At 37.8% G+C, this 26,379-nt stretch overlaps 2 protein-coding genes across 11 annotated transcripts in view; one reads left to right on the top strand and one right to left on the bottom strand.

The window, feature by feature from the left end:
* The window catches only part of ZBTB25 (zinc finger and BTB domain containing 25), a 32,223-nt gene extending 25,705 nt beyond the window's left edge, over nt 1-6,518 (bottom strand). For 3 of the 5 annotated variants that reach the window (XR_002123872.1, XM_019641300.1, XM_019641292.1), the window contains exon 1: nt 1,175-6,518. Coding sequence is in view for 2 of the 5 variants with exons in the window: in XM_019641300.1 (XP_019496845.1) it covers nt 1,175-1,551 (377 nt within the window). In the remaining 3 variants the exon portion in view is untranslated. Of the gene's footprint in view, nt 1-201; nt 293-1,174 lie in introns of those variants that run through there. The other 2 variants (XM_019641296.1, XM_019641299.1) reach the window with 2 other exon arrangements.
* Nucleotides 62-24,741, top strand: ZBTB1 (zinc finger and BTB domain containing 1). Of its 6 annotated transcripts, none has more exons than XM_019641289.1 (4): nt 527-797; nt 11,249-11,405; nt 14,019-15,931; nt 22,894-24,741. In XM_019641289.1, the coding sequence occupies exons 3-4, from the start codon at nt 14,037-14,039 to the stop codon at nt 22,928-22,930; spliced, it is 1,932 nt and encodes a 643-aa protein (XP_019496834.1). In that variant the 5' UTR covers nt 527-797; nt 11,249-11,405; nt 14,019-14,036; the 3' UTR covers nt 22,931-24,741. The 6 variants fall into 6 exon arrangements, with proteins under 6 accessions (XP_019496836.1, XP_019496832.1, XP_019496834.1 ...); XM_019641286.1 differs by lacking the exon at nt 22,894-24,741 and adding an exon at nt 12,968-13,036 and having other exon boundaries at nt 530-797; nt 14,019-22,887; XM_019641291.1 differs by lacking the exon at nt 11,249-11,405 and having other exon boundaries at nt 62-797.
* Nucleotides 24,742-26,379: the final 1,638 nt, after the last annotated feature.

Below are 26,379 nucleotides of genomic sequence, written 5' to 3'. Positions count from 1 at the left end.
GGGAAGCTGAGCCGCGGGAGCCTGGGAAGGGAGGCGGGTTAGGCGGGGTGGGGCATGGCGGGGGAAGTGACTCAAGGCCGGAGGTGGACAGGCCCTGGGAAGGCAGGGTGGGGGAGCGCGGGCAATGGGCGACCCTGAACGGACTGGCCATACACGGGACAGGGCGAGAGTGCCGGCGCCTCTAGAACGCAGGGAACGTACCGCGAGGGAGGGCCCAGCTGCTGGGTCCTCCCGGGCAGTGGTCTGACATCTGGACGCAGTGGGAAAGCAGCATCCTGCCCCTGGGGAGTCGGGAGGAGCCCAGTCCCATCCAGCTGTGCAAACAGGAGGAGGTCCCAAGCCTACCCTTGGGAGAGGGGCAAGAGGGGTGGTCAAGCCGCCGCCGCGCCAGCCCCCGCGATGCGGGTTGCGCCAGCCCTCTCGGAGCCCGACGCAGAAACTTGTTGCAACAAACAGGCGACCGCTGGTGCCCCTAGCAGCCAGCGGCGGAGTGGGTGGGCGGGCGAGAGGGAGGGGAAGGCTGGCGGACGCCGCAGCGAACTGGTGGGCAGACCCGGAGTCGCCGCGTAAGCGGGGCCGGCTCAGTGCGGTGCGGCAGGCGCGGCTGTGCGGCAGCGGAAGTCCTTTGTTGCAGCACAGTCCCTGGCAGAGCCAGAACCTCTCCGCGCAGCCCAGCCCGTGCGCCGCGCGTCGTCTCCACTGCAGCTCGCGGCCCCGTCGCCTCCGCCCGCCTTTCCCGTGGCTGATTTGCCTTAAACTCCCTAAAATCTCCGCAACCCCGGTTCCTGCTGCGGCCGGTGAGTATTTGCCAGTTGTGGGGCTATTTGCGCAACTTTGGCCCGCGCCAAAGGGCGGCGGGCCGCGGGCCTGGCGGAGTGCGGGGCCAGAGCCGCGCCGACCCGTGCGGGGAGCCGGAGCGCGGCGGACGCGCTGCGAGGATCCGGCGATGGGCGGCTGCTGGGCCGCCTGCTCGATCCCGCCGCCCGCCGGCGCACAAAGTCCGGGACTTGCGGCCTCCCTGGGTCCGAGGTGAAGCTCCAGCGGAGACTAGTTCCCACATTAGTTACCTTCTTTTCCCTTTCTTTCTCTGCCCTTATTTATTTTTTTGGGGGGGGGGGGAAGGGGAAGGGAGAGGTGTAGACGGAAGGCGGGAGGACCCGGTTGATTGACGTACCCAGAGCCCGCTTCTCTTAACTTACAGCTGCGGCTCCTCGGCGGGTGGGAGGGGAAGTGTCCCGGAGCCCGAGGCCGCAGACTTGGGCGCGCTCCGAGGGAGGAGGCGTAAGAGCCGTGCAAATGCTTGCCACGCTCCTTTCCCACCCCCTCTTGCCGGCACACACGCTTTTTGTTCAGTAAAAAGTGGTAGGTCTCGGGTTTGGGAATTTTCAGTGGAAAAGATCTTCTGTTTCCTGAGAAGAAAGTGCTTTTCGCTTCCAGTGGTGGGCGCTTTCTAAAAGTTCTGTTAGTGTTCGGGAAATGTGTTGGATGTAGATCGGGAGTCGTTACCACTAAAGTATGTAGGCTTGGGTCTGAACTCAGCCACTCTCCCATTCTACCTAAGCAACGCGTTACATGATCTGAAAGGTTGACATGACATTTTCCAGATTAGGAGCGTCAGGGAGATGTTGGTGAAAGCCCTTGATGTTTTCTGGGGACAGTAGGGCATTTGTATATGTAATAATATTACTAAGTCGAACTTCAACGTGGTAGGTACGCACAGATTCTCCACTAGCTTAAGTATATTTCCAAACAGAATGTATCACAGCAGGAAAACTATTCCAGGAACAATTTTCTCCTTGACACTCGAACCCTAGGAGCGGTCCCAGGCTTTTTGAGGAGACTTAGTTTCTTGAGCTGCAGTTCAAGGCATTCTGGAGCAGATTTGGTGAAGGATGCAGTTCTCATAAGTTCAAAGCAATCACCGTCTTTGAAACGGCGAAATTAGATTCTATGAAACTTTGTCGGTACAAATGGATGTGATGAGGAGAATTGGGATACAAAAAGATGAAGCTTGATTGAAGACTGGTGGTCAGAACCTCAGAATTTTCCTTTTGAATCTTTTACTGGATATCTGATAAAGTCTCAATAACTGGCTTTGGGAGCTAGATGGGGAGTGGGAGTGGGGGTTCCTCATCTTAAACAGAAAATTGAAATATAGTGGAGGTGAGATGCTTTTCCAAAGATTAATAGACAGTTTGCAGGAGAGTCTTCAGTTAACATCTTATATTGATTTTAAAAGCAGATTTCTCCATTATTACCAAATACAGAATAACTGATTGAGAGGTCTTTCCGGAAGCCTTTCTGTTCTTCCCATTGCAATATAGTGACCAACTTTGGGCAGGTGGGGGGGGGGGGGGCGTCCATCACTGTTAGAGAAAAGAGAAACCATATTTAACCAGGACCTTAACAGAGCATAAACACTGTTGGAGCCACTTGCTCTTGACCTTGTGTTTTGATTTTGGTTTAACACTGCTAAATTTTTGTACTTAGCACCATTTTCCATTATAATGTGCAGGGAAAAAGAAGTGCCTGCTTGCAGGCCACTCCTCCTCCACCCCGGAAGAGTGTCAGCCGATTGCTATTAACCTTCTGGCCCAAAGGGGAGGAAACCATTTGGAATAAAAATGCAAAAAGTTTTCCATAGATTTTTATTTTTAAGCTACAATCTGTTGTCTTCCCCCAAAAAATTTAGGTATATTTGCAAAACATCTGCTTGTGAGGCCACTTTGATCTCTGTAGGATGTTTTGTCCTGATATTTTCTTCTTGTGCTATCTCACTATAAAATATTCAAATTACTTTGTTATTTATTCTTATATTCTTTTGGGAACCAAATTAAAAGTGAGTCATGTCTTTTTTCTCAAAATAGAAATACTTTATAAAAGCCATGCTCTTTTATAAAACCCATGCTCTTTGTAAAAATTCAACCTATACTGAAGTACATAAAATACTATAAAAATGAAAGTCATTCTGACTCCCACTCCTCAGAGATAATCACTGTTCACAGTAAATTCCTTGTTTAAAATGAGAGAAGGCCACATTTGGTCATAACCGTGCTGCTGTGTGTGCCTCACCCTGCCTAGGGGTGGCCTTCAGATGATTCATGGACTGCTGTTCTCTGTTCACTACTCAGGTTGGTGAGAATTGGCCAGGTAGAGTAAAAGGAAATGTTTTGCATTGGGCTGATTTGAAATTCTATGATTAAGTAACAGACATGAAAATTTAAATGTAACAGGGCTGCTATTTCAGGTCTGCCCTTTTGAAGTACTTACTATGCCTTGGTGGGCTAATGCTAGTTTTCACACTTTTTTAATGTTAATGTCGATGTCCAGCTTCTCCTGGATTGATTTATACAGGCCAAACTCATTCAAGCAAAACCAAACGTTCACATCTGTAGAAAGTTTCATAATTTATAGTTGGGAAGGAGTAGTGGGTACACTTACCATGAAGACCACTGCCAAGACATCTCTGTGCTGATGTGCATGCGATGAGGGGTTCCTCTTGATCAATATCCAGACGTAGCATGCCAAACATTGAGGAAAGAAGGGGGTCAATGCCTGTGGTTTTCAGATGTGGCACGGGAGCAGGTGGTACATATTTGAGACAGATTTCTGAGTAATACTGTGGCTTACATAGTAACTACAAGAGATCTTAATGAAAGTGCAGAATCCCTTATTAGCCTGTTATGAGCTGTAAAGAAGTAGCTGATGATGTTCTGAAAACAAAGCCCCAAAATAATACCTAGAAGTTTAATCACAAATTGGTTATTTGAGGATGTTGGGGACATGCATGGTTTTTACACTACTCTGCTTTGAGTTAAAATCATTTTCAAAATAAAATTAGAAAATTAAGGAAAGAATTAAATCAACCATATTTTCTGTTGGTTGTCTGTGTGAGATAGCATGGAATCCTTTTGAGACGACGAGCTGCATCCCACTTGAAATCTTTAGTATTGCAGGGCTTGCTCTGATGGGCAGTGGGAGTCAGCAGATGGAAGAGGAGATGGGGAAGGAGCCGGGCATTCTGCCTGCAGTATGAGGCAACATGAGAATGGGGTGACTGGGAGGCTTAGAATGTTGCAAAGGGACACTTCAGTTCATCGTCATTGCCAGAAAGAGTGTTGTCTGGTTTATAAAAACTGAAACTTAGGACTCTGAACCGAGAGTTTGAGTTCCATCTTCTACTTACAAGATGAGCACTTAAGTATCAACGGCTGAACCTGTGTCCTCATTCACAAAATAAGGATAAAAATACCTACCTCAGGATTGTTGTGAGAATCAGTTGTATAATGTATAAGAAATTGCTTTGTAAATTTTTGGCCACTATATAAAAATTGCGTGATTGAAGTAATACAAAAAATTGATAAGGAGAGTAAAACTTAACCTACTTCAACATTGATTCATTCAAAAACTGATCAGATATCAACCAAGTATCAGGCAACTGTTACAGGCTCAGGGTATACAGTGATGACTAAGACAGTGCTCTGATCTCAAGCAGCTTACAGCAAAGCAGGGGGGCAGCGTACTTATAACCCCTGCTGTTAGTGTGGTGATAGATATATCACCACATAGCATCCCAGTTTGGATGATACATTATTTGTCACCCTATAGTTATAGGTACAGGATCTTTCGGAAGCACGGAAGAGGGTCATCTGCCTAGACTTGGGATCAGAAAAAACTTCCGGAAGAAAGTGAGCTGGACATCGAAAAGGTTCTAAGGAATAGCATGTGTGATGGCATGAGGACTTTTGCTGTGTAGGTGCTTTTGGATGAGGGATAGTCTTAAATAGATTTAAGGCTTAAAAATGGCGTTAAGCTTCTTAGAATGAACACACTTTTTATGAGACTCTATTGCTTTTATTCATTGACTTTAAAGTATGAAGTTTTCAGGATTTTGGTTAGAATTAAACATAGAAACAATTGGAGCTACAACATTGGAAACAATGTAATTTAGAAATGTGTGCATCTACTGAAAGGAGCATCAGGGTAGTCCCTCATCATCAGAGAGCTGCCTCACCAAGTTACTCATTTAGCCGCATTTACTGAATACATATTATGTTGCAGAGAAATGAAGAAGCTGAAGTCTTTGCCTTCAAATTCCTCATGATCTAGTGGGGAGACCAACACATAGGAACTATGGTAGCCAATTCTTATTTAGCACTTACTCCCTTTCAGACACTGCCTTACAATAAGTCTAAATGCTTAGAAGGATTACCATCCTGGTTCTCAGATGAGAGAATTGAGGCACAAATTGGTTAAGCAACCTACCCAGGGTCACACCTAACAAGTGGCAGAGCCCGAATTTGAACCCAGGCAGTCTAGTTAGTTTGTGCTTTAACACCTACTTTATGTTGCTGTTCTGGTAATTAAAATACAGTGTAGTAAGTGCAAACTAAGGACATAACAAAAAGTAATATCAAACCCCAAAATAGTGGGAGAGGGAGGCATTACAAAAGGCTTTTTGGAGGAGGTGATAAACTGATAGATAAATGATCTGTGGGAGGTTCAGATACAAGAACCAATCAGCACGACTAAAAATGGAGGGAAAATACATGAAGAGATGAGGGATGGGGGAGGGGAAACAAGCAGTTTTACGCTGTTTGAACAAGAAGTTTGAAGCAGGAAGTAGCCAAACAAGATGAGATGGGTGGGCAGGAGCCTTTGATGCCTTGCTAAGGAGTTTGTACTTTAGCCTGGGGATATGTGAGGGGAACAGTAGAGTTTAAGCAGGAGAAAGATATGGTCTGATTTTTGTTCTTTAGGAGTCCTCTGAGGGTGAGGATGGATTTGAGAGACTAGTTAGGGAGCCTGTTGTACTAACTCAGGAGTGATAATAGTGGCATCAGGAGTGCAGGGAAGGTAGGGGTGGAATAGCGGGGCAGATCTGAGAAATATTTAGTGAAAATATTGGCAAGACTTAATTACGAGGGAGGAGACCCAGGTAACTCCCAAGTAGCCTGCATGGTGGTGTCAGCTGACTCAGAATACAGGTGGAGGAGCAGTTTTAGGTGGGTCCCAGACAAAGTCACAAAGGGAGTACTTTTGAATACATAGAAGTGCCACAAAATGAACTCTTAAGAATATAAATGCCACGTGCAGAAAGGGACTTTCTGATGAAGCTGCTTGTTGTTGAGAAGCCAGCTGTTCACACAGTGCCCTCTGGTGGTCAGAAGATGTCATGTTGCCTCTAGGGTGAACAGATCAAAAAAAATGTAGACTGGTTGAATTAAATAATTTTCTTCCTCTACTCCTGGAGGGAGAGGGGAGTGTCCCAAAAGCCACCATGTTCTCTTTGCTTTCTGTGTGGATTAATTCATTTCCTAGATACATAATGCAGCTGAACTACAAAAACACCTCACTTATTTAGAAGTTTATTTGGTTGGCAACCCCAGCTATCAGGTGCCCTGGGCTGAAGAAAAAGAGTTAAACTATTTGTTGCTTATCAGCAATTCAGATAGTTGAAACAAAGTGCAGGAATTAAAATCTTATCTTACTCCTTGAACACTTCCCTATGTCAGAGAAAATATCCCCAACTGAGCCATCCTGTCATCTGTTGGCAGCTCAGCAGCAGCTCAGCTCGGTCCGGGAATCAAACCGCTGTTGCTAAGATCTCGCACTCTTGAGCAAGCTCTTAACCAACTGAGCCACTCGGCCGGCCCTACCTCACAAAAAATTTTTTATGTAGATTCAGTTTCGATGAGTTTTTCTCTTAATTTCATAACCCATAACAGATTGAAATGGTGGGCAGCAGGAGCTTGCTCAGCACACCTTTTAGAAGTGACGGCTGTTGGCTTGACAAGTAAGGAGACAGAAAAATACCAACAGATCACAGTCTTCAGAGGCATAACAAGGGGAGACCAGTGAGCTTAGTTGGTTAGAGCAAGGTGCTGATAACACCAAGGTTGCCGGTTCAAGTCCCTGCATGGGCCACTGTGAGCTGCGCCCTCTGTAAAAGAGTCAACTATATCATGAAAGCAGTGTGTAACCAATGACCATGGCTGTTCCCCAATAAAAAATTTTTTTAGGGTTGGCCGAGTGGCTCAGTTGGTTAAGAGCTCGCTCAAGAGTTAGCTCTGAGCAACAGCGGTTTGATGCCCAGCCCGAGCTGAACTGCTGAGCTGCCAACAGGTGGCAGGATGGCTCAGCTAAAAAAAAAAAAAAAAAAAGTGTAACTGTCTCAGGTCATTTTGTAGGTGCAAACAGCCCCTGGAAATTTGAACAGCTCTTTTATTTCAGCAAAACATAATTGATGCAGAGGAGAAAGCAGCCAGCCAGGTGTGCTGGACTTAGGGGTGGCAGTTAGAATAGTAGGAAGAGCCCTAGAGCAGGATAAGGAGATCTGTCAGCCTCTAAAACTAGATATGACTTTGAGCATATCGCTTAATCTAGGGCCTCAGTTTGTTTTCTCATCTATAAAGCAGTGGATTGAACTTGATCACTTTGTAAAATTATATGAACTAAGTTCACAATGATGACATTAGTATTTAAGAAAAATTGTATTGTGCTTGGCTTGAAAAGACAAACATTTGTCATCTCTAATTTATACGAGACTCCTGTGAGAAGTGTGATTATCTGTATTTTATAGATGAGAAGTGTGATTATCTGTATTTTATAGATGAGAAAAGTGGCAGGCTTAGAGAGGTAAAGAAGTTCAGCGGTAAAGTTGGTATCCATGTCTACTGGTGTCTGCTTCCTGGGCCCTTATTTAATCCTTCATTTAACAAGCATGCATTCAGTGCCAACCAGGGAACACGAAGGTCGTCAAGCCTCGGCCCTGTCCTTGAGAGTTCACTTGGGCACTGCTGTGCAGTACCTGTTAGTGCTAATAATGTGAGGAAGAGTGTTAGGACTGACTTACAGCTACATTAGGGTTTTTAAAGATTGTAGAATGTGGGGATAGAACTGAGCCCCTCTTTGTAGCATTGTTTCTATGGGAATATATGTTTCAAGCTCCAAGTAATTAACTTACAAATCAAGTTTTAGAACGTAACTTAATTATAATTTCAGAACTAACTGTACTATCGAGTGTACAGTCTAATAACCAGCCAGAGTGCCTATTCTAAAAACTGAATACAATTTTCTAAACTTAATCATGTCTGTCATTTAAGTACCTTGAAGTAAAACCTTTTATCTTTAGGAGCCTGTATACAACTGGTTCTTCCTGGAAATTTCAAGGAGAAAAACCTAAAGAATTTAATTAAGTTTAAATTTAGAAATTTGACTGTATACCCTGGAAAGTGATATTCTAGGAAAGAATTTTGCTGAGGTTACCGTATTTTTATAGGTGGCAACGTCGTTAAGGCCTTGATGTCAGGCTGGAGAGGCACATTGCTTGTGTTCTAATCTCACCAAGTCCTCTATAGCCTTAGAAACGTTATATAACATTGTGTGCCTCTGTTTTCTTATCTGGAAAATGAGTCTTAAAACATTGCCTACTTTGTAGGGTTTGTTGTGAGGATTAAATGATGAAATGGTATACATATTTACATGCATACATATGTGTATGTATATAATACATATGATACACGCCCATTTGCTTAGACTGGAGCCTGGCACTTTCATAGTAAGGCCAGTAAAACAAATCTACCTTCCCTCCAATTACATTTCCAAGCTTTTATTTATGCTGCTGTGTACCTCTCCCCAATTACTTACACAGACATCTGTGCAGACTACTGAAATGCTTTTCCCTCTGCTTTCTGTTTTTCTGTATCCTACCCATTCATCAGGGCTCCACTCAAATCCTGCACCCTTCCTAAAGCCTACTGTTCCAGTGCAATTCATGCTTTTCTCTTTCTAAACTCTTGCTGAACTTTATTCAATATAATTCAGTACATAATTATTCTCAACTTGTGTCTTGGTATAAAATTTAATCCCTTTTATGTAATTAGCTCTATTGTATACCATCCTTCTTCACCTCCACCTCAATGCCATATTAGCAATATTGTGGGTGTTCAATATGTTCTGATACTCTGATTTATAAACATGAAAGAATCCTTTCATTACATTGCAGTCTTCTTAAAAAACTAGTCTACAAGTATAGCCCTCAAATTAAATCCATGCACATACATTCAATCAGATAAGACACAGAAATAGGCATAAGGAAATGAATGTATACATTGAAATGTCCTTTGGGACCCAGAGGTGATTGTTAGGAGTTCAGAGGCTGGGGCACTGAATTGAGAGCCTGATGCGAGGCTCTGCTGCAGACTCTCTGAGGCCATGCAAATCGTCCCCAGGGGCCTCCTTGGTAATGGGTAATGCTAGTCTGTGACATAAATTAGAGGGTGATTATTTGCGTTACAGAAAGGGTCAACTCCAAAATGTCTTTGTTACTTCTTCATTTACTTTATGTGCTTATTTATAGACCCTTAAATTATCATTTGACTAAGGCTAAGGCAAAAGAATCTTCCAGCAAAACTGCTTTTTCCAATTTGAGAGATTTAGCAATGAAGGAAAAGTATTTCTTAAACATTACTATGTCAGTGAGAAATTTACTGAAATAGCTTACACAGTGTAATTTAGTGTAATTTAGAGAACACGTCAACTGGATAAGTCTAGATGCACACACACAGATAAAACCACATTACAGATAGAGTTCAGATGGGGGTAGTCACTCGTACAAGACCCCCTGGCTAATAAACCTGTATGGAAGATGCATGCACAGACAGTCCTTGTGGAGTATTCTTGAGAAGGGCATACTGCGTACTCGTACCAACGAATATGTAGTAACCACTGTACAGTGATTAGTACCCATCTGGATGGTCAAGAGTCCTAGTACCTACTTCACCACAGTTAACTATACCTTTGATACAGTAACAGCCCTAGATCTTTGCCCTTCTATGAAATGAGAATGTTGGACTAGATTAGATCTCTCTACACTGTACAAGTCTATGAATATCTAAATTGCTTAATGTCCTTGGTGGTTGTTTTTGAATGTAAGATGAGCTGGCAAACTTTTTCAAACTAAAATTTTAAAAATCTAGTCAAATTTTTGCATCGCCTAACTCCTTATTCCTCCTGGAGCTGCATGTATACTGGGTGCTTAGCTGTAATAAACTTGTTCCACCAGCGATGCAGCTAGTAACACAAACAAAAGCAGCCAGCAATTTCAGTTATAAAAACAAGAACTGAAATATAAGCAGCTCTTTTATTTAAAACTGGTTACAAGCTTTACTGTAACAAAGTTTACTAAGTTTTTTTTGGTAGCATTATTAAGAATATCAAAAGCTTGAAAAGAGAGCACACTTCTTTTGGAATTTGAGCGAAATTTATTGTTTAATAAAAGTAAGTGAATTGTAAAAATTTTAATGCAAAATTATTCTCAAGAGCCAACAAACTAAGTCTTACAGAAATTTAGATTCCCTCCCCCCCCCCTTCCCCCCTTTTTTTTGGTGGTGGTAAGCTTTCTTAAAGCTTTTCTGAATGAGGTGTGACAAGGACAAAATTACTGGTGCTAATGTGTGAATGATTGCTGTTAAATCACCCTACCTAAAATTAGTTTTACTCAGAACTTGGACATTTGCATAATGACATTGATGAAACTACCAATCTAGGTCAGCCTGAAAGCTGTAGTTTTAGCATTAATTTTAGACACAGTACTTGTTCAGCCTGGAGCTCTATGTGAGGGCAGATGGAAACAGAGACATGTGGAGGCAGTGGAATTCGTACCCGGCTTGTCTGACTCAGAGCCCTTGTTCTTTCCACCACAGCGCGAAGCCTTCTTCCACAGAGTAGGCATTTTACAGTCTATATGTTGAATGAAGTCACTAATCTAGGAAAACGTCCAAATTCTCCATGCTGTAGCCTTGAAGTTACAGAATACCTGTTCTATTGTTCATTCTCAGTACTTCATACAGTGCCCTGCACACCAAAATACCCAATAAGTATTTGTTGAATTAATAAGTATACAGTAAGGGCCGGCCGAGTGGCTCAGTTGGTTAAGAGCTCGCTCAAGAGTTTGAGCTCTGAGCAACAGCGGTTCGAGTCCAGCCNCTGAGCAGCCGCTGAGCTGCCAACAGGTAGCAGGATGGCTCAGCTAAAAAAAAATAATAATAATAAAATAAAATAAGTATACAGTAAAATGCTGTTGATGCTCTTATTTGTTTTAGTGTTTTGTTTATGGTAACACAGAATATATGTATTTTCATTAATAGAATTGTGACAATAGCTACAGATGGTGCTTGTCATATTGGTCTTTGGAGTTGCATTAATTTTGGTTGCTGACCATAAAACTGCTTTTCATTTCCATTAGAAGGGCCCTTGAAACCTTTAAGCTCTTCATGTCATCATTTCAAGCATGAGATATTTAAAATGAGAACCGATTAACTGCTGGCTTTCGTACTGTCGGACTCCTGTTTGGAAGGAAACGTTAAGACTATTTAGACCAGCGTACCTCCTGATACTTATACGTAAGCATCCCCACTGCACAACTGCCACTGTTACTTCCATTAATTATCATATACACTGTACACACTGCTTCTGTGAACCCTCATGTTTGGTGTATCATTTGAGTTATATTATCCCCACTTTGACAGTTCGGGAAACTTGGGGTCAGTGAGGATAAACTAGTTACCTAAAGTCGCAAAATTGGATTGGAACTCAGATCTGTCTGATCCAAAGCCTGTGCTCTTTTCCCTGTACAGACCGTCCTCAACAACACTTCGTCCCAGCTTCCACACAGGGCATTCACTATCCTCTGCGCGGGTTTGTTCCATTTTGAAACGACTCTTACTACTAGAAAAAAATTTTTGAGCTATCTATCCCTCTGCCTCTTTCCCTTTGATTTATTTATTAAAGGTTTCTCTGAATCCTACAAAATGCTTATAGATCTAGAAATCTCATCCTACATAAAACAAGCTTGGGGATCAACATTTTTGAGTGTGGATGTGTGTGTGTGTTTTCTTTTTTTTTAACCTTTGAATAAGGTTTTGTTGTTGTTTGGATTTGTTTTATATAATTATAATTGTTGCATAATTTTGTATCCTGTGTTTATTTACTTGACTTTCTATCCTAAAATCTTTTCTCATTTTCTTCTACAGTCTTCATTTGTAAATCTAGTTTTTAAACACCACATGACAGTGAATTTTAGGGTATGGATTTACCTTGGTTTACTTACAACTCCCTTTTATTAGGCATATCAATTTGTAAATAACACACTGATGAATATCTTGGGTGCATACGTTGCTTTTTGTATTTCGGTACATCCTGAATGTGATTCCTCACAGTTTTGGCACAGATAAATCTGAGTTACAAAAGGTTGAAATATTGTATGTACTTGAAATACTTGATCTACCTTGTAGGAAAAGCACAGTGGTTGCAATTTTAAGAAGCCACCTTCATTTTCAACAGTGCATTTCAACAATATTATTTCACATGCATCCTGGCTATGCAACTCTTGTCTTTAGGCAGGAAAAAGGAGGCAGGATAGGTCTTTTGGTAGTAGGGAAAAGGGCTATGTGATCTACATGTGATCTGTGACGAACAGATAAAAAGCAGGTAGAAGTAAGTAAACTTAGATACTCTCTTAATTATTACTTTGGGGATCAAAGGGTTTAGGGACTGAATAGTGAACAATTTATTTCTCTGAACAAGCTTGTTAAATGTTCTTTTTATGTTCAGTCAAATTGCATAGGAACTTGTTTTTCAGTAGAAAATAGACTGAAGTTTTATGTATACAGATTAAAATTTGAGGCTAAAATTGGATCTTATTTTAGATTTGTATTATAATAGATAGGACTTCTAGTACTTTTAATATTTTCCTTTCCTTTTTTCTTTATCCAAAGTCAACTCCCTACATTAAAAATACTTAGAGTGGCTACCATATGTTGTTACGTGAAGAAAATTAGTTGCAAAAAGGAATATTAGTACAATACCATTTAGATTTAAAAATAAAAAAACACAACAAAAGCAAAACTATGTGCCTGGCACATAGTAGGTGCTCAATATCTGTTGCCTCTGTATGTATCCATAGAAACTGATCTGAAGATATACAATCCAGTGTTTGGAGAGGTTACCTCTGGGAAGAGGTATGCAACCTAAGGTGTGTTTTTATTCTGTGTACTTTTATATTTGAATATTTTGCAATGAGTATGTGTTACACTTTTGTATACTTTTTAAAAACAATAAAAAGAGGAAAAATTTACAGTCTATGGATAGATACCTCCTTCCCAAATAGATCTGCTTCTTTGTACCCTAAAGTGCGTGCCAAGCAATAAAAGACACATATTCTGAATTATTGCTTCTTCAATAATCAAAAAAAGAGAAAAGCATTGGTCAAACCTATTTGCTTGGTGCTGTTTCCATGTAATCTAATAAGATTTTTTTTTAAATAGAATTTTTCAAAGGAAATTTTCAAACATATACAAATAGAATTATACCTGTCTTCCAGCTTTAGTAGTTATCAACACATGGCCAATATTATATCTCCCAACCCATTGTATTATTTTCAAGCATATCTTAGATATAGCATTTCATCCATAAATATGTCAGTATGTATATTTAAAAGATAAGGACTTTTATTTAACAAAACCGAAATACCCTCTCATCACATTTGAAAATGAGCAATAATTCCTTTATATCAGTCATCTAAGAAGTTTTTAATATTTTGCAATTTAGTTACTAAAGTTCAATTTAAGTTGCTATTTTATTTACTTTCATTGTTGGTATCTTCCAAGTACTTTTAAACTAGTGTCTTTTTTCCTTTCAAATTTTGTATACATTTTCCCCCCTAGAGTTGTAATAAAACCAAAGTGGTGTGATGGGGTGTTGGTTGTGATACCTTTGCTTCCATTCTTTAAAATGAAAATGAGAAGCTTGAATAAATGGCTGGGTATCTTCATCTCCAAATTTAAAAAATTATTCAGGTTTATATTATTGAATTTTGCTACATTAGAATGGAAAGCTATCCATACATTGATTGTAATAGCAAAGTCACACAAGTCACAACTCATGATCAAAATTATTCTTTCTTTCAGGTACTCTTCTGCTGCCTTGTCTGACTTCAATATTTTTGTTTTACATAGGTCTCCAATTAATAGAAGATGGCAAAGCCCAGCCACAGCAGCTACGTCCTTCAGCAGCTAAACAACCAAAGGGAATGGGGTTTTCTCTGTGACTGTTGTATTGCAATTGATGACATTTACTTTCAAGCACACAAAGCAGTTCTAGCTGCTTGTAGCTCCTATTTTAGAATGTTTTTCATGAACCATCAGCATAGTACTGCACAACTGAATCTCAGCAACATGAAAATCAGTGCTGAGTGTTTTGATCTCATTTTGCAATTTATGTATTTAGGAAAAATTATGACCGCTCCCTCCAGTTTTGAGCAGTTTAAAGTGGCAATGAACTACCTACAGCTGTACAATGTTCCTGACTGCTTAGAAGACATACAGGATGCAGATTGTTCTAGTTCAAAATGTTCATCTTCTGCTTCTAGCAAACACAACAGCAAAATGATATTTGGAGTACGAATGTATGAAGACACTGTGGCTAGAAACGGCAGTGAAGCCAATAGGTGGTGTGCAGAGCCAAGTTCAACCGTAAATACACCACATAATAGAGAACCTGATGAAGAGTCTTTACAATTAGGTAATTTACCTGAACCACTATTTGATGTATGTAAAAAAAGTTCTGTGTCCAAATTATCTACTCCAAAAGAACGCGTGTCGCGACGCTTTGGACGGAGTTTTACCTGTGACAGTTGTGGGTTTGGCTTTAGCTGTGAGAAATTATTAGATGAGCATGTGCTAACCTGTACTAACAGACATTCATATCAAAACACGAGAGCCTACCACAGAATAGTAGATGTTAGAGATGGAAAAGACGGTAATATCAAAGCCGAATTTGGTGAAAAGGATGCTTCTAAAACATTTTCTGCACAGACAGACAAATACAGAGGTGAGACAAACCAGGCTGCTGACGATTCGACTTCCACCACTGGAAGCAGAAAGAGTAGCACAGTGGAGTCTGAACTAGCCGGTGAAGAGAAAAGCAGAGCTGCTGAGAGGAAAAGAATCATCATCAAGATGGAGCCAGAAGATATTCCTACAGATGAACTGAAAGACTTTAACATTATTAAAGTTACTGATAAAGATTGTAATGAATCCACTGACAACGATGAATTAGAAGATGAACCTGAAGAGCCATTTTATAGATATTATGTGGAAGAAGATGTCAGTATTAAAAAAAGTGGTAGGAAAACTCTAAAACCACGGATGTCAATAAATGCTGATGAAAGAGGTGGTTTAGAAAATATGAGGCCCCCCAACAATGGCAGTCCAGTGCAAGAGGACACTGAAAATGCATCTTGTGAGCTGTGTGGACTCACAATAACTGAGGAGGACCTGTCATCGCATTACTTAGCCAAACACATTGAAAATATCTGTGCATGTGGTAAATGTGGACAAATACTTGTTAAGGGTAGACAGCTTCAGGAACATGCTCAAAGATGTGGAGAACCCCAAGATCTGACAATGAATGGATTAGGAAATACTGAGGAGAAAATGGACATGGAAGAGAATCCCGATGAGCAGTCTGAAATACGAGAGATGTTTGAGATGTTGGATGATTTTAGGGACAATCATTTCCAGATAAACAGTATCCAAAAAAAGCAGTTATTTAAACATTCTGCCTGTCCTTTTCGGTGTCCTAATTGTGGCCAACGTTTTGAAACTGAAAATCTAGTGGTTGAACATATGTCTAGCTGCCTAGACCAAGATATGTTTAAGAGTGCCATCATGGAAGAAAACGAAAGAGATCACAGGCGAAAGCATTTTTGTAATCTGTGTGGAAAAGGGTTTTACCAGCGGTGTCACCTAAGAGAACACTATACTGTTCATACTAAGGAAAAACAGTTTGTTTGTCAGACATGTGGAAAGCAGTTTTTAAGAGAACGTCAGTTGCGACTCCACAATGACATGCACAAAGGCATGGCCAGGTATGTCTGTTCCATTTGTGATCAAGGAAACTTCCGAAAACATGACCATGTACGGCATATGATTTCTCATTTATCTGCTGGTGAGACTATATGCCAGGTCTGCTTTCAGATATTCCCAAATAATGAACAGTTGGAACAGCACATGGATGTTCACCTGTATACGTGTGGAATATGTGGAGCAAAATTTAATTTGAGGAAAGATATGAGATCACATTATAATGCCAAGCATTTGAAAAGAACATAAGTGGTTTTCTACTGTGCTAATGTTTAGTTGATAGTAGACAAAACACCAAAGCAAAGGATATGAGCTATTTAGAAATTGATTTTCTAAGGTGAAGTGTTTGAAAAAAGTTTCAAGGCCCTTTGACCTTAAATATTTTTGTTTAGGATCTTAAGTATCTATGGTTTAGGTGTTATTAAATGTTTTATCATTTTTTTGTTTTTTCTTAATAGAATTCTTTGTTTTTAGTTTGTTTTAGCTATGGTTAAAGTTACTTTTAAATGTAGACTACAAGTGGTTGTTACCCTTTAATGACTATTAAACTTTAGTTTTTTATCAATAAGGTGATGACTTCACTATTTCTATGTGTTTTTGTTTTTTTTAAGGTTATCCTGTGAAATTTTGTGAAATTTTAAACCCAACATCATTGGCCATTCCCTGTTTAAATTTAAAAAAAAAATTTTTTTGACTAATTATTTGAAATGATCCCTTTAACTTTTAGCTTTTTTTTTTTTTTTTTTGTAAGTTGAATGGTGATTTAGCCACTGTTTATTCCCCCTTTTTATCAGTGAAATTCATATACTTATTAGGCAGGTTAGGTGCACTGAATCTAACCTTGAAAGTGGACATGGGCTCAAACTTGGCCTAAAAACGTTGATGGAACTAAAGAAATTCCTGTAAATTAATATTTTCCTATAATTGATAAAATATCATTTAATAATCATTTAAAACTTATATTAAGTATAAAACTCAATGACTTTACCTCACCTGAGACATTAGTGGGGATGAGTCATTTTGTTTTGTGATATTAAATTTAACTATGATAGTTAATTAAAAAGACATATCTTGTATTCCTTTAAAATAATTTAAAATATTCTGATTTCTAAAGTGTGTTAGTTTATTAATTATTTTTGTTTATAAATAGACTTTAATAGTTCTCTAGAAATATGACATCTAAAGAAAAATGATTTTTTACCTTTAAAATTACATACTTTTGGAACTTTGAGATTTGAGAAAGCTGCCATGTATATTGATAAAACTAATAAAATAAATCAATCACAAATCTGGTTGTTCTATAAAAGTAGAGTGTGCAAAAAAATGTCTTGTGTGTTTTATACTATCTAAGATTTGGAGAAAATGTGTTGTGGCAAATTGCAGTTTATCACCATGCTTTATTATTATTTTTTCTGTAAAGGACTACAAAATTTGAGAAGTATAAAAATAATCACAGAGCATATAAATGAAAATAGTTTATCACTTTTTAGTTAAAGTAGTAGTATTGTTTGTTAATTGTTGCTGAAACAGGGTCTACACGAATTACATGTGAATTAAAACACTTGCAAAACTGACCCACTAATAAACACAACTATTGAATAGAATGCCTTTTAATGTGAATTACTTGCATTGTAATACCCTTCTCATAATGAAAGGGATGTTAAATAACTCCTATATTTAAAAGTGTAATTTTGTGTCTATGAACAGTAATTTAACAACATTGCTCTTTTTTTACATCTGATTTTTGAGATACACAAGTCATATTTTTGTATACAACTTGCATAAAAGAACAAGTTGCTAAGAGAATTGAGAGATCTATTGAGTAACACAGATTTACTTGAAAATATTAGAGCACAGCATGAGCTCAGAGATTTGTGGGGAGATGTTGAAGTGTTAAGTAAGAATAAGAATGGTATAGTAGCCATGCAGTATTAAACTAATGGGACGTAGAGATGGGGAAAATACACAAAAAGATAAACAAGAAATCAGGAATTTTTTTTAAAGCCACATAATAGGAAAAATGATTCATCTTAGATACAATAGTTTAGCAAGTAATTAAATCTGAACTGCAACTAAAAATGAAATATGGTATAAGCATTACTGACAGGACCCTGCGAAAAGTTCTTTTAACAAATCCAGAGACTCTCAGAGAATAGTGTAGAGAGATAAGATAAACAAAATTTCCAGACTATTTCTATAGTGTCTTAATAAACATTTTCTTTGGGACCACTGTTTTACATGACCCTCATCACCATTAAAGAGCAAGGTTCTTTCTAAACACTACCACTACTACCAATCCATTTCCTAATGGATTGTCTATTCCATTAGGAAAAGGGGGTTTGACTTAAGTGTTTTGACATGCACTAACAGCCAACAATTAGCAGGCAAATATGTAAACATTAAACATGATCTCTAATTTTACATGACTGAGATGTTATGTTCAGTTTCACAAAGCCACACCTCCACGATATTTTCTCCCAGTTTCATGTTAACGCAGGACACCTTGTGTTTTGGAACTAGCTACCGGACAGCACAGGCTTCTTTATAATGTAATTTTCCTTGTTAAGGCAGAGTTCATGTAAAGACTGCTTGCCTTTTAAACCTAGGAGGAATGAAAATACGCAGCACCTCAACACCTCTCCAACCCAGTTTCCTCTCATTTTTTCCCTCTCTTGGGGAGGAGCTGCAGAGCGGTAACTCCTTCCTGTTATCGCTTCTTGCCCTCCAGTGCTGTGAAGACAATGAATCAAGGTTGTGGAAGTGGCTTGCTCCTCCTGCCTTTATAACTTGAGTGATCCGGTCTCCAAATCTAAAAACGAAAGGAAAATCTAGATAGATTCATGTAGAACCTTGTTTTCTTTTTCTGTCTGACTAACACGGTCTTGCTTAAAAGGACTTTTGTTCTCTAGAGAGAAATTGTGAAGGAATGGAGTCAGTGCCTAACAGGTTTGCCACCAGTTACAGTGTAGCTCAGATGTTTATAGTGCTTTAGTAAGCAGGACTAAGAAGAATCTCAGAAATTAATAAAGCACAACCAAGTGGCAGTGGATTCGGACTCAGAAATTTGTCTTAATCTCTCCCATATTTCAAAAGTAAAATATTCAGAGAAATGATTCACAGTGGTACATGAGCAATGTTTAATGTGTGAAGTTTGAGTACAGACAAAAATTAGAATAGGGATTCCAGGCACTAGTTATAAAATAAGGACAGTTTGCTAAGGCAGAGCACCAATTAAAAGGAAAAATAATAGACTGGTGTAAAAAATAATATTTAAGTAATGTAGTTGAGGACAAAAAGATGAACAAGACAAAAGTTGAGTAAAAAATTAACAGCTGAAATATTCTAGGTGAGATGAGTAGAGATTGAAGTACTTTGATAGGTTAAATAATTTGATTAGATTAAAATAATTCCATTAGAGCTGGAGAAGGCCTAATGAAACAATTGTTATGAACATGCCAAGGATATACCTAAATACTTGAGATAATATACTGACTTATATTCTAAAAAGTGGGAAGAGAGGCTGGTGGTGGTTGGCAACTTTCTCCCTGGTTAAAACAATACTTGTTTATATCACTTAAGGAATTTCTATATTTAATAGATCTCTGGAAAATCCCTCAAAGAACCAGTGTAACAGTTAAACAAAAACTTGTCATTATTATTTACAAAAAGCTAAGTCAGTACCAACTAAAAGAAACCTGAATGTGTATGCACACCCGTCGTTGAGAATGAAGAAACTGGTATTTTTTTCTTAATTTAAAATGGGTTTTATGAATTCAAAAAATCTTTTGCCATTCATCATCTACTTCGATCATTTCCTCATCTTTCCTCACACCACCCCCATCTCCTGTGTGACAGATGCTTCTCAGTGATAAATGCTTGTGCTCTGCATTAGCACTGCCTGGGATTCCATAATCCTGATAAAGCTAGGTGGGAACATATCCTTGTGGAATGCCTCCCACCTCATCACTGAGGTGCAGTAAACAGGTGGCAGGATGAAGGCCAGGGAACTGAAGCAAGTCGTTAGTTACATTGGGTGTTAAGAACTTGACGCTGCAGGCCGGAGTTGGAAACCCCATGATCTGTCCATCCTAGGGCTCTCCCTCTAATGCCAGCATCCGGTTAGTTAGCACACTCTACTCTGCTAAATGCTTTACACATGTAATTTTAATGAATCCTCACCGCCTTATGAGGTAAGTGTCATTCTAATTTTCCAGACAAGGGACTGAGTATTTTTTCTTGAGACCACACAGAAACTAAATACTAGAGCTGGAATTTGAACCTAGACCTATCTGATTTCTGCACTCCTGTACTTAAACACTAAGCTACATACTCCACCCACCGGAAGTACAAAGAAGGGCCTTTTCAGCCTAGGAACACATGTGGTAAAGCTACTATGAGACTGCTCCTTGCTCATCACCTGTCATCTGCTGTGCCTGGTAAGGTAGCTGGTAATGGTACCAATGAACATGTTGACTAATGTGAAAATGTATCAGTCAAAAACAAAACTTTATTTGAATGGGTCATTTAGAATGATGTTCTAGAAATAAAGACTAATTACTGATATGTTTTCATTTTCCTTTATTTAAACCTAAAACATTTAGTGGTATTGTCAGCCATTTGGGGGGCCTATGGTAGGTGCTCAATTAAAAAATTGAATTCAACTTCCATATTTCTACCTCTGAACTACCCCCCCCCACCCCTTTTGTCCCAACCTTTGTTTTAATCTCTCCCACCAATCACCATTTCCTTTTACTAGTTATCACACTGATGAGTTGAAGAACTCATCATTTGAAAATGTTCCCAAGAAAAATTAGGACCCCAGAATAACCAGTTTCCGCTTTTTGCCTAAACAGATGATGTGCATAAGAAATTCTTCATTTCTTTGGCAAAAAAAAAAACCAAAACCCAATTACCATATTGTGATTGATTATTAAAATTAATAGAACAATGAAAGAGTTTGCCTAAAACAAAAGTTGGTTTTTCTAGCCATTTATAATTCAATTTACCAATAATATCTACTTTCTAGTGCATATCTAGTGTAACTTAAAAAGTCATATTCATAAAAGAAATGAAAAAGAATTTCAGGAAACAACACCCTCTATATCAATCCTAACCTAGCAGCAAACTTTAAACAAGTGAACAGTTATTTAATAGTTTACATGAAACAGTTCCCTCCCGATTAAATCTGATTTTAAAATTTTGCATCTATTTCCTGATTTCTAGAGCCTGTACAACAGGTTTTAACTACTACTATGTTAAGTCTACTTTAATGATCTATTTGCCAAACATTTTTTAAGTTAGAATAGAAAGAGAAGATGGTGAAGATTCATTCCATGGGTAATGGCTACATAATCATTTAGGTGGCTCCTTTTCATGGCCGCCTATCAAACACAAGGACGTATTTCTCAGTAGCATGGGTAGAGTCTCGTACAAAAACCAGATGATATTTAGCTACTTATAGATTTATATGCTCTCGAGGCAAAAATGCAAAGATTTAGAATGTTTGTGTCTGTATTGGTAGGTATAAATATTAACTAAATGACAATAGCAGCTTGTAAATTCATGCTAACTTTGAACCAATTTTATACCACCTACATATTTATATGCACATGCTTAGTTGACTTTAGCATTAAGAAGTTTAAATCCTATTTGAATTGTTTCTTTATTCAGGAACCAAATTACTGAGGTCCATTAGTGAAAGAATTGTTCATCCTTTCTGTCAAAATCCATCATAGATCACTAAGGGGCCAGAAACCATCCATATAACTTCTCATTATCTTACAAAAAATTTCTCATATTGTCATTTTCTGACAAAAAAGATGGTGTGAAGATTATAATTCAGTACTTGGCTCTGAATTGAATGTATCAATGTACTAATCGCCATTGTAATAAGAAATCAGGAAACGCTAGGATCAAAGGATGACAAAAAAATGTAAAGGATGATTTCAATTCAGAGTCAGGAATATTAGTAATTTTATGTGAGAAAATTTTGATAACTCTCTATCCTTACCTTCTTGAGAAAGGAATAGTTAGGTAGGCAGCCTATGAAGCTCCCAGTTAAACTTTATTTAAAAAGTTACGATGTTGTTTTTATTCTACTTGAAAGCAATTGCTTATACCAATCAGAATCAGCAGAGCTCATTTTTAGATGAGGGAAGTATAATTCTAAGCATAGCTTATGAAAGTCTTTTTTTTTTTCAAATGCTTTTATGTTCTCTGATGTGGGGAAAAGTATTTTAAGAGACAATCTTTTTTAAGGCAAAATGTTGCTGCAAAATATATAATTCTACCCAGAATTAAGGCAAAACGTTGCTGCAAGAAAATATAATTCTACTCAGAATCACTGAGGCAGGTTAGAAGAGTTATGAATTTAAGAATTTGAAGGAAAACTCCGCTGTGTGTGTGTGTGTGTGTGTGTGTGTGTGTGTGCGCTTTATTTTAATTTACAGAATGTATATAACAATGTTTGAAAAAAACAATGTTAACTTGATGGCTCAAAGCTCTCATTAAAAACATGAACTTGCAAATTTGTTAGATCTATGTTTCAACCAGATTTACCATTAGTAAGTTAACATTGTAAAATTTTTTTTGAAGGAAAACACTTCTTAACTGCTTCCTTTCTCCCTACTTCGGTCTACCTGGCTGACCTATCTTTATATTACATATTTATGTGTCCTACCCATTCTAGCTTAGATCATGCAAGAAAAAAAAAAGTGCTCCTATAGTTGAAGAATTGCATTAGTAATAAGAACACCTTATGTTTGAAGGGTACAATGAGTTACATTGGGGAAGAAATTAAATAAATGTAAGTTCCAGGAACTTTTGTTTCCAGTCTTTGTTGTATTAACAGTGTAGTGGCCTGATGCCAAAAGCCATGAAATTCTGACCTAAGAATTATGTTGTGTCTTGTAGAACAGTCAACTTATAATATTATTTTTCTTGAGTTTTGTCTTTTTCTGTGTGGCAGTGGTGAAATAGGGCCTTCTAAACCTCTGGAGAAGTGAGATCTGAATTTGGAGAGAACAAGGGGAAGAATCAATCTTCAACAGATAATCTTTAAGTCCAGACTCAAGAATATCAGATCTGAAGTGATACCATCTTTTCTGTCTTCCTGACAAACGTCATCAACCCCCAAAGTTCCAGTTGCAAGGATCCAAGAAAACTCAGTAAAGATCACTTTGAAATCACTTTGTTGTGACAAAATTGATTCATGGTAACTCTTCTAGTATTTGTGGAAAATCTGCTAAAGAAAAGTTACTAGAATATTCATACAACATCAGTGGTTAAAGCTACACTAAAATGAAACTTTTATATGCTAATTATCTTCAAGGGTCCCTCCTAAAATGAAAGGGCTTGCTAGGTTACTATAAATATATTATAAATAGAGATAATCACATATCTATGTAAACACATATAAACAAAATAATCTGAATTATAATTTACATATTATGAAATGTATTTAGACAATTTTTTAAATTACACCCAAAAATATGTGGAGTATAAATTTAAAATACGGGTACAGAGAAAAAAAAATTAAGACCAATATTTTAACAAGCAAAGACAATCAAGTTATCACTGTAATGTAACATTTGCCCTTTTTCATCTTATATATGTTACAAACTTGATTATTAATGTTAATGAAGCTCCCTTTGAAGTCTGTTAACTTGAAGGAAAAACAGAAGTGCTATTATAATAGTGGCAGATTTACACAAATCCCAGACAACCAAAAAGAATGTATCTTAAGACATATTATAGCAATATAACCTAATAAAGCAGAATGAGTTTCTGTTAAACATTTATTCTCAGTATTAATGTATAATACCATGTTTCTCAGTTTTCAAATTGCAAGGTAAAATTCAACTAATTGTTAAATGAAACAATGGTTAACATGTTTTAAAAAACCTTTCATGTGGAAATGAAATGTTTGGTGAAATTTTAACCTGGCTACAGATACTTTCTGATATAAATCTATACACATGCACACACACACACATACACACATTTCTTAACCATTTGAATCTTATAGCCACATTATTTCTTTATTGTGTGTATATTTGTAGTTTTACTTTTGGTTAACTGTACCCAATTCATTATTATTAATATTTTTGTTTCTTGTGCAATATCAAGAAGTTATATATTTTCAGAAACGCTTATGTTTTTATGCCTATTTCAAATAATGAGTTACACAAACAGATCTATCTTAGAGCATACATGATAGTATAAACAGAAATTAAGTAATTTAAAACCTCTAGCTATGAAGTTGGATGATAACTTGAATATTCATTCTAGTAATTAGATTAACAAAAATCAGAGAAAGTTAATTATAATGGAATAGTGGGGTCAGGGGCAAGAACGGAGAAGAAAAATCCTTAAAGACTTTAAATTCATATGACTTCAATTGCTTTAAGAAAATAAGTTTAGAGGAGCGTTAGCTCCTAAAAAAACCCAAAAAAACTAGAGTTAATCTCTTTTGGGAACATTAGGAAGCATGTAGAACTGCAAACATCTAACAAATAGGAAACAAAAGATAAAACAATATTTTCAATAACTAAAGGTGCCAGATCAATATAGTAGAGACTCAACAGAAAATTTTTAATTGACTGGTAGAATTAGATTCACAAAAGAAATATGACTTAAATTTTGACTGTACTAAAATACAAATGTAATGAGTTACAATAATAAGAGATATAAATGCATTCTATAATGTGATTATTTTCTGTATGTTAGCATAAAATGGAGTTATTGGGTTATACAGAATTTTTGTTACATTTTTTAATCCACTGCTTTTACATAATAAAATTTCCTCCTCTATGTTCAGAAGTTAAACTGTCTGTATATTACTTTTATTTATACTGTAGTTTTTCAACCTGGCTCCTTAAAATAATTATTTGCCTGAAAAGTTATCAACTTCCATTCTCTAATACCAAAATAATAAAGCATCTGATATAGCTGATGATGATGTTCCTGAGCAGCTTCAGAAACGCACAAAGAGGATTAACTAAAATTATTATTATTGCCAAATCCTGTTTTCTTTCAGTATAGAATGTTTGGAAACATAGTATTGCATGGCAAACACAGACAGGAACAAATTAATTAGGTTTCTTTATAATACAAAAAGAAATAATTATTTATAAAAATCCACTGACACAGTACTTAGCTCTTTCAGAGGGTTAATTCATTTCTCAAAATAACAATTTACTCATAGAAATAAGTTCCTAACCAGTATAATTCATTTTGTTTATTTTCAGTTTAGTAGGTTTTCTTTTTCAGGTATTCAGCAATGAGTATGAGGTCTGACAATTATGTTCGTGAACTCATCCTAGAAAAAGTGCTGCATACCTCATTGCTAAATATCACTACGGTCACCTTCAAAGTACTCCTCTTGGGAAGCTATGTACCGATGCCAGCACCTAGTCCACCCTTAAAAGCAATTTTGGAACTCTTTTTCTGGAATGGCCATCAGAGCTGTTGTATTACACTTGGTGTCCTGAATGTCATCAAAATGTCTTCCTTTCAGTATTTCCTTTATCTTCGGGTAAAGAAAGAAGTCATTGGGGGCCAGATCAGGTGAGTAGGGAGGATGTTCCAATACAGTTATTTGTTTCCTGGCTAAAAACTCCCTCACAGACGCTGCTGTTTCAGCACTTTCGAATAGTAAGTAAACTTGGTTAACTGTTTGTCCAGTTGGTACAAATTCATAATGAATAATCCCTTTGATATCAAAAAAGGTTGACAACATCGTTGCAGCAAGTTCAAGAACTTAATTGTCAGACCTTGTATTCTTTCATTTCAGGTCAGTCCTGAAGATATTTGCCATCATTTCACTTAATTTAATTTAAATAAGTGTCAACGATAATGGCATATTGAGTCTGATTCTCCATGTAGAAGACAACAGTCTCACTTCTTTTAGATTATTTCAGACTATTCCACAAGAATCTATCCTCCAAATTAGCACTCTACTAAACTGAAGAAGGCACTATTTGTCTGCTATTGTCACGGATTTATTTCTCTTCTGAAAAAGCCTCTCTTCCGGGTTTGGGTCTTATAGCCTTCCATTCCAGGCATGGTAGTGTCCTACAGCAGGCTACTGTGTATCTACAATTTAACTAACTTTTAAAGACAGTTTTCCAAGACAAAGAACAGATGGTGAACATTTTCCGATAGTAACAGGTGATTGGAGAAATATTTTGGGAAAGGGTGTGTCCAAAGAGTTATAAAATGGTAATATTTACAGAGATCTTAAATATAATAACTATTACAGTTTGACTCCAGTTTGCTCATCAAATTATAGGCTGCTACTTACCCCACCTTCTCTCCAGGCCAGGATTACCTCCTCAAAACAATCCACAAACTTTATGAAGGTTGTGCCTGGGTAGGGATTGAGAGAGTTCCAGAAAAGCCATAAATTTTTTTTGCCTAGTAATTCTGGAAAAGTTTGTTCCTCTCAGTATCC

This window comes from Hipposideros armiger, unplaced genomic scaffold (assembly GCF_001890085.2).
Source record: "Hipposideros armiger isolate ML-2016 unplaced genomic scaffold, ASM189008v1 scaffold_59, whole genome shotgun sequence".
Taxonomy (NCBI): Eukaryota; Metazoa; Chordata; class Mammalia; order Chiroptera; family Hipposideridae; genus Hipposideros; species Hipposideros armiger.
The sequence above is the reverse complement of the archived record's forward strand: the minus strand, read 5'-3'. Positions and strand labels throughout refer to the sequence as shown.

Coding starts and splice junctions, on each gene's coding strand:
- ZBTB1 (XM_019641287.1), top strand. CDS start 14,037: ATGGCAAAGCCCAGCCACAGCAGCTACGTCCTTCAGCAGCTAAACAAC.